The sequence below is a fragment of the Akebia trifoliata genome, chromosome 4 (genome assembly GCF_017979445.1).
Source record: "Akebia trifoliata isolate Shusen 1 chromosome 4, ASM1797944v1, whole genome shotgun sequence".
In the NCBI taxonomy this organism is placed as follows: Eukaryota; Viridiplantae; Streptophyta; class Magnoliopsida; order Ranunculales; family Lardizabalaceae; genus Akebia; species Akebia trifoliata.
The window spans coordinates 15,824,392-15,833,743 of NC_141378.1; the positions used below are offsets into that span (position 1 = coordinate 15,824,392).

Sequence of the window (9,352 nt, forward strand, 5' to 3'; positions counted from 1 at the left end):
TTGCTTTCCTTTGGACTTGTAAATTAAGGGTTTCCCCTTTGCAATATTTATTTATGGAATACAACCCTTTATTTAGCAGAGAAAATGAAAACCATGTGGTACACTCATCATTAAATCTAATGGTTCATCTAATTTGATTAATCTATACATGTGATCTATATAGGACCACACACATAATGGAAAATTCAACAATATCCTCTAAATCAATTGCAATGATAACTACAAACTAATGAGACTTTAATTGATGTACCAAAGTATCAAACAAAATTTATAAATAAATTATGACATAAAACATAACCACACGATTTATAAGTAGATCATAACATTAAACATAAGCTTCCAAGTTTTGTTGAATATTAGAGATAAATACGCAAACTGAAGATTCCATTTAGTTGGCATTAAGAAAAGAAGTAGGTCTAGGAGGAATTGGAATGTCTATAGTCCCTTCTATCATCAGGACCACTTTCTTCATGGAAGGGCGGAGGGATGGATTGTCTTGGATGCACCACAGAGCCACCCTCACGATTCTTTCCAACATTTTAAAGTCCACCTCTTTATCCTTCACCAACTTACCCACCTGTCCATTATTGAAACAATTATACACCCAGTCCTCAAGAAGAACTTCTTCCTCAACCAGCTTTATGTCCAGATGCCTTCGACAACATACCATCTCCAACAGCACGATCCCGAAGCTGTACACGTCGGCCTTCACAGTTATGGGGATGTTTCGATGCCACTCGGGTGCGACATATCCTCTAGTCCCTCTGATACCAGTATTGGTCCTCGTTTGATCCGGTTTTAATAGCTTAGCCAACCCAAAATCAGCTATCTTTGCACAATGGAACTCATCCATGAGTATATTCTGAGGCTTTATGTCGCAATGGATGATTGGGGTATCACACTCTTCATGCAGGTATAAGATGCCTCTGGCTATGTCCAGAGTAATTCTTACTCTTTCAACCCAATTCGGGCATTTTTCGGGACTAAAGAGAAATTCTGCGAGCGACCCATTGCTCATGTACTTGTATACTAGAAGCCTATAAAGGCCTTCATGGCAATACCCAAGCAATTGTACTAGGTTTCTATGATGGGTTCTCCCAATAGCTCTCATCTCCGTTTTAAAATCTCTTTCTCCTTCATCCGACACTCTGTCTAGTCTCTTGACAGCGATGAAATCTTGTCTCTGATTGTTCGATAAACTCCCTTTAAAAACTGTTCCGAAAGATCCCCTACCCAACTCTTCCTTGAAACCATTCGTTGCTTTCACGAGCTCACCGTAAGTAAATGACCGCAGAGAGACACCATCACTTAATCTGATATTTCCTTGATCTGACCTCCTTTTGTACGCCCAAACACGTCGTCTGTAAATAAAAACACCAATAGTCCCTACGATAATAAAAGCAAAAGTAAGAACTACAATACTAGCAATTAGAATATCGATTCGTAGATCTGCATTGCTTTGTTTGGCTACTTTTCTTGTTTTGGAGAGATCAAAACTGTTCATAACACTCATCACCTTGATAAGAACTATGCCTGATTCATCCATAACTCTACTCCCATATCTTAATGGAAGTCTTAGTTTTTTGCACTTCGAGTTCTTATATATCGCAGCCTCGCAGTTACAATCCTTCAAACAGGCTTCCGTGCAATCTTCTTCGTTCTTGGATGATAAGATGGAGTATGAATCATCTTCCCATCTTGTTTGCGTTAGAGTATGAATGGTGTATTTGATATGTTCATCCTTGCTTCTACAACCTTCTGCACTGGTGTTGCTCTTACAGCCCAGAGTCTTTTCAGCTTCATCGATGTAATCGAAACCAGGGGGACAAAGACACAGAGATTCTTCATCCATTAGAGTACAATACCCATTTAGGCCACAAAGGCCTGTAGGATCACACTTATTGATTGACGAATTCCATTTGATAGACCAATTATCATTCTGATCCCAACTGTGTGAATACAACCTGAAGATCCCATCCATATCTATCGTCAAGCGGTAGAACATTGTTTCATTATTGGAAGGAAAAATGGCATCAGTCAGATTCTTTATAATATCGTTACCATAGTCATTGAGCAAGTATAAGTGACCATTGTTGTCAAGATTTAGACTCACATTCTTGCCTAGACCTGCCGTTCCTGTAAAATAATAGAATTCTATTTGATAATTGGAAGCAATTTCATGAACCTAATAGTATTTATGTGGAAATTACTATCAAAATATAGAAAGATAAAGAATGTTTTACCAAAACAGTTATATTTTGCTGAGCTAGTCAGGATAATCTGACTCTCTTTTTTCATACGCTATTTGTACACTCCCATCTTAGAACCGTATGAAAAAGATTTCATGGATTTATGGTTTTGTCACTGCCAGGTCAGGGAGCATATGAAAAAAGCGAGTCAGAAAAATGATTGAATGCCACAGGGATTTGATTCTCAATCCAACATTACATCTATGTAGATTTTTATGGATTTTCAAAAGAAAAAAATAAACTTTTCGGCTTCACGCAAAGCTTTGAAAATGGATCATCTTCGAACTCTGAAATTAAAATATTAAATTCAATGGTGAAAAATTAATGTTTTTTTTTTTTTCCTGTGGTATCCGATCATGGTTTTAGATGTCCACATATGATAGGGTATCTCTAGCGGTCTCCAAAATGGCACTCTATTTCATAAGTGACACAAGTTCATTGGTTTTTCAAATGGCAAGCACGTCGCTTTGAAAAAAGAAGTGAACTCAGGTGTGTCGTCGCTTTTATTTGCATACACAGATGTCCAGTCTAACATCTGTGTATGCAAATCTCATTTTCTAAAGAAAATCATTTAATTTCCATAATTTCATGCAAACCATTAAATACCAAAGATATATAATCTTCATGAAGATCAACGTGCATATATATTGTAGCGTTAGCATATGCATATTCCATTACCTGAAGCCCAATATGCCGTGTTGGCCGTTTGATTAGATTGAATAGTTGGGTATTGGCAAAGATGACCATCAAATTGCATACAGAGCTGAAACCTTCCCTTCCGAGGGTCGGTTAGTGACATGTTAGAGTACAAATTTGTCCCTACCAAGAGACTTTGGCCTTGCACGATCGTGTTGGTTGGATAATCAAAAGTCTTCCATACTATTTGGTTATCGGAATTATAGATAATGAAATTGCCAGAATCTAGCATGGAAGCCGAGGAAACAGATTCAAAGGTATTGGTGATGGATTTTTGGTCGCCTTGTGAGGATTTTAGAACGAGCCCACCATTACTAGTCAAATGCAATGTAACATTGCCAGGAACTTGAGGACCACCATCTTGGTTTGCTGTCCATATAATGGTATTTTCGGGAATTCTAGCAAACCAGATTGCTATGATGAAGAGGTCTTGATCTATTGGGTAGAATCCGAAGGCGAATCGACCAGAAGGTGAAAGCCATGAAGTGGGGTTGGCGATGGGGGAGAGAGAAGAGCCTAAGACTATCTTGGAGTTTCTTTGTTGAGCTGTTATAGTAGAAAATATAGAGAAGAAAAGAAGAAACAGAGAGATAGAAGCCATGGTAGATGGTTCTTTCATCTTCGTGTAGTTTAATTTCTTCTTCTGTCTTAAAGTGATCAAAGAGCTTTGAAGAAAATTGAGAAGATAAAGAGCTAGGAAAATGCTGGAATGACACAGGACAGTTACTGCGATTCTCACAAGTCTGACGTAGGATGTTCACATAACCATAGATTGTTTCCTCGGGATACGAAAAAAATCATCTACGATTATGTATGCATGTCCACGTCAGAATTGTGAGAATCACAGTAAATCTTGTGTCGAGAGCTAATATACATTTGGCCTTTTTGACTCTAAGTCAATAAAGATGAGTCACAAAGTAAGTCTTTTTTATTTTCCTTTATTTTAAGCTTAGAAGTTGTACGATCATAGATCATTGCGTTTTATTGAGTGGATTCAACTCAGTTTCGTTACTGCTCTTTGAGGTGACGATTTCACTCGACCTAGTTACACAATTATTTCAACTGCTTTTACTAGAAAACTTTAAAATAGACATCATTCCTTACTCTATATTGCTTAAATTAATTTTTTATGTATTTAATAGAATATATATTCATTTGGCATGGCAGATTTGACTCATGATCGTCAAATTGAATTGACTCGGTAAATAGTGAGTCGAGCTTTAAAACTTTGCAGCCTTATACGCGGACTTGTGAAGTCCGACTCCGAGTTTTTGAAAAAGAAAAGAGTCTTGCTGAAGTGACTCAAGTTTGAACCTCATATCATACTTCTTGACGTGAGAGTGTATATGAAAACTATAGATGCTTTTTCACTCGTATCTCAATGAAAAGCATCTATGATTCTTGTACACTTTCACGTCAAGAAATGCGATATGAGGTTCCAGCTTAAGGTCACTTCAACATTATTGAAAAGAAAATAATCGTGTTGGCCTAATTTTTGAAAACTTTTTATCAATTTGTCGAAGGAGACTACCGACCATTAAAGGTCCAATTTTTTAAAAGGAAATGCTGAAGTAACATTGAAATTGACATAATTTCAAACATGGTTGGTGTTAATGTTGATGTATGGATAGAATCATAGATGCTTTCATCAAGATACGAGTGAGAAGTATTTATGGTTTCGTGCACACGTATGTGTGAAACAATGTCACTCTCTAGCACCACTCTTTTTAAAATAGTCAATATCCTTTTGAAATTTTTTTTTGATAAAACATTATAACTTTCTGTGGATAATATTTTTCGTTAGGTACCAAGGGGTGACATGTGATACTTAGGGATTTTGATTAGGCATGGAGATCTGAAACAACTCGTAAGAGCTCGACAACTCGGCTGCAAATCAATCATGGGTTTAAATCTCGATTGATCATGGTGATATTGGGTCAAGGACCCATTGCAGAATCGTTCAATCAACCCAATGATTAGAGCCTAAAAAGTTGATTTTAAGGCCATATTTACAGAGACTTTAAAGATGAAATATACATAAAATCCCCAAAATAGATATAATATGTTGATAGTCCATAATTATTGTTGTTTTTTAATGAATTATGAATTTTCGGACTAATTATGATTATTATGTGTAATATGTCAAAATTGTGAGAGTCAAAAAGATAAATCAAGACGAATAAAGAGGTGCATTGCAATCTAGGACCCAAGACAAAGATGCCGACCAAGATTCAGGTCAATTGGGCCGACAAGCCCTTGCGGTGTCATGAACCCCTTTGGTAGTGCGATCATATCGATAAATTTTCTCGAGATTCGTATATTAATAAGGCGACGTTATTCATATGGAAACGAATTAGGTTTTGAGTTTTTGTAAAATACATAAGTAATCTAAATTGAAGATAAACCCTAATCTGACTCCTATAAATAAGAGACCAGATAAGAGATCACAAAGAGGGAAAAAAAAAGTAATTTTTCAACTCTCTCTCTTTTCTCAGTTTATAATTTTTAGGTTAGTTTCTGTGGAAGCTTTGTAAGCAAAAGGATTACTTTGTCATATTCAAGTCAAGATTAATAAAGATATTTTTTTCTCTCCCCTAATTTCCTATTCTTTTATTTCTATTTTGTTTTTATTGTTCTTTATATGATTTGTAGCTAGATCTCTATTAAAGGGGTTAATAAAGCCCAAACAAGATCATCTTAGATAGTTATTTATTTCGATTGTATGTGAATATTTTATTACGATGTTAATTTCTTAAGTAATAATTATTGAATAGAATAACTAATCACATAATTTTGATAGTTTAAACTTAAATAAGATCAAGTTAAACTATGCTTGATTAGAAATTAAATATTTTATCTTTAATTCCGTCTTATTAAATGTTATCATAAAATTTTGGGATTAACATATTTCATCTTCTAATCCAATAACATTAGCTTTATTAACTGGATCGAGATAATAAGAAATAAATAACTTGATAAGGTGAATTATTTTAGTATATTTGACTAATCTAATTTTTATATTGTGAATCACATTCTTGTTTATTTTAGACTAATTTTAATTTAATTTTCTTGAATACTTTGAACCTAATTAACTGTTTTAAGTCAAAAGAAATTAGTAGATCAACGTTGTCTCTGTGAATTGATTTTTTCTTGCCAAGGTTTTATATATTTTGTTATGTTATTTTTATTGATAATTTACACAACGAACAAATTTGCTCTGCTGTCAGGGACAATGGTCTGATCCAATTTCTTTTTTGCCGTCAATAATACATATAGTGTTTGAGGTTTTAGCGACAACCAATGACGACTCGGATAACTATTGTTATATGTATTTGCGACAGTTTTTCCCCTATAGAGATGGTCGTCGATCGTCGCTATATCCCTATTTTACTGGAAATCAAGGAGATATAGAGAGAGATTAGCCTTTGTGGGAGATGGTTCTTTGTATAGTTCTTCTTCTATCTTATAAGAGAGTTTGGGGCCAGCCTCTAGAGTCTTGTTGACTCTTGACTCAACCTGTTTCACGTGGAAGTTTAAAATAATAATAATAAGAGAGCTTGGAAGAGACTTCAGAAGAAAAAGAGCCAATTATTTATTTATTTATTTATTTTTAAATCTTTTTGACTGTAAGTCTACAAACAGGAGTCAAAAGTAAGTAATTTTTAAAAAGTTCCAAACGGAAAGTCCATTATAATAAGCCTAAAATCATTGATGTTTATTGAGTCGACTGAACTCAGTTTTGTAGCAACTCACTGAGGCAACTATTTAACTCAACCGAGTTATCCAATTATTTCAATTGTTTTTAGTTGAAAATGAAATGATAAATATTCCTTAATTTATAGATAGTAACAAAGTTTGGGTTTGATAATTATTGGGTTGGATTCAATTAAGTTAATTCAAGTAAATTTGGAATGTTTCTTAAAAAATAAAATAAAAATTAGTGAATATTGAAGTTATGTTTTTGGGTTTCTCATCAAAAGCTATCATCTTCAACCTCTCTAAAAACCTCATCTTGTTCTTTAGATTTTAATGTTAAAGAAAATAAAATTTTGGGGTAGAAGGGTAAAAATGTTATCATATTCTGTGATAAATAGATTAATTCATGGATTGAATTAACTAGTCCTTTATTTAGAAAATTTTATGAATTTTTAGAAAAATAAGGAAAATTTTGCATTTATGATTTTATAGAGAGATTTTGATGTGTCACCAATTTTATAAAGAATGCCCATATTTGTATGGTATCTGTCAAGAATTAAAATATGAGTCGTGCTGGAGTGACACAGGATTTACTATGATTCTCACAACTTTGACGTGGACATGCATACATAATTGTACATGGTTTTTACTTGTAGTGTGAGGAAACACATTTACGGTTATGTGTAAATCCCACATCAAACTTGTGAATCGCAATAAATTCTTTTTGTCATTTCAGCATTTTCCTTAAAATATATATTGGATTGTTTTAAGTAAAAGTTGGTGTAGCAGGAAAAAACTTTGAAGTGGGTAGTTCACTTCAAAATTTTGAAGGAACCCCACCATTGGATTACAAGTGGCATTTTCAGGTGGTATTTCAAATTTTGGCAGAAACATAGTGGTGTGAAATAAATTCAAAATGCCACGTGTCTTGAAATAAGGAGTGTTCTTTCAAATTTTGAAGCTGGGCTGCCCGCTTCAAAGTCGGACTCGCCATGGCAATAGAAACTTTCAATATCTATTGCTAAAATTATTTGTACGTGTTTAACATATAAGAGTTGTGCTGAGTGATTGCAAGATTTTACCTCAAAACTCACTTTCCTAATGTGGAAGTGCGTGGGAGCCATGGATAATTTTTTACTCATCTCTGAATGTAAAGAATCTATATGTTCCTGCACACTTTCTTATCAGAAAAGTGGTATGTGTGGTACAATCTTGGAGTCACCTTGGCATTGTTCTTAATGTAATACGTATATTTTTTCATTTTTTTTTTCAAATGCCAGAGGTTACTCGTGTTTTCATTAAATTGATTTGACTCGGAGGACACCGAGTCGGATTTTAAAATATTTCAGTTTTAGAATTGACTTCGAAAGACTTGCAAAGTCTCGTGGAGACCGTGTTTCAAAAGACATAACGTGACAGTGTAGGCCTAATTTTGAAAAACTTTTAGCAAAGTCTCTTTAAAAGAGAAAGATTTGCAAGTCTTTCTCAGGATGCACAAGAGTTGACTTAAAGACTTGCAAAGTCTCGTGGAGTCCACCTTCCAAAGAGCTAACGTGACCGTGTAGGCCTAATTTTGGAAAACTTTTACCAAAGCCTCTATCAAGACAAAGATTTGCATGTCTTTCTCGGGATACACGAGAGTTAGACTTCTAAATGACTTGCAAAGTCTCGTGGAGTCCGTGTTTCAAAGGTGACGTGAAGGTGTAGACCCAATTTTTTGAAAAACACCTCTTTAAAGATAAAGAATCGCAAGTTTTTCTCCGGATACAAAAGAAATAGAAAGAATAATGTGAATGACAAGGGCAAAGAACCACATCTTTTTCCTGGGTGTCCCGATGAAAATGATCAATTGCGTACCATGACCATATGTATTCACCATGACTCAAAAGAATAATGATGACTGCATGCAATTGGATATATGGCTGACATGGCAAAAACATAAAACCGCATATCGTTTTCTATGTATCCCAATAAAAATGATATATGATTTTTTGCCCTTGTCACATTAACCACGTACTATGACTGCGTGCATTTATCACAACTCAAAAGAATAATGATGAATATATGCAATCTTTGTACATTATTTAATACACGCCTGATGTGGCTAAAAAGAATAACGATGAATGCACACAATTTGACGTGGCAAGAGCATAGAACCGTGCATCTTTTTCCTATGCCCTTGACACATCATTCGCTTACCAATTGCTTGCATTTCTTATTATTTAATATTTAATGGTCCCACTTTCTGTTTTTTTTTTTTTTTTTTTTTTTTTTTTTTAAGAAACTGCTTGATTTTTAAAAAATATATTTAAAGAAAAACCAAAAATATCCTTTATACACAACCTTCAAAGTTAAAAAATGTTCAAAGGAACCCTCTTAAGTTTCAGTGAATTATTTGAGATAATTCTATTTTTTTTAAATGGATGAACTACACTCAACTCCCTTAATATTATATATATGATCAAAACAACCTAAAAGCCTATGATTTTTATGTCGTCTTCAACCTCTAGGATGAGGATGATGACCATAATTATGATGATACTGATTATGATTATTGTGATCATCATCCCCACAATCACCATCAGTATCACCACCACCACCATCATATCACAACATCATCATATTTGTTGTCATCATCATCATCACCATCGTTTGAGAGATTTAAGTTGTTTGATTCAATAAGGACCACTTACCTAAGTGGTAAGACTCTG

General features: G+C 34.3%; 1 protein-coding gene across 1 annotated transcript; it reads right to left on the minus strand.

The window, feature by feature from the left end:
• Positions 1–388: 388 nt before the first annotated feature.
• On the minus strand, positions 389–3,564 carry LOC147404125 (G-type lectin S-receptor-like serine/threonine-protein kinase LECRK1). Its single transcript, XM_086437815.1, has 2 exons — positions 2,928–3,564; positions 389–2,136 (listed from the first exon to the last, which is right to left on the minus strand). Exons 1-2 carry the CDS (start codon positions 3,562–3,564, stop codon positions 389–391), a joined length of 2,385 nt encoding a protein of 794 aa, XP_086293941.1.
• Between the last annotated feature and the right edge of the window lie 5,788 nt (positions 3,565–9,352).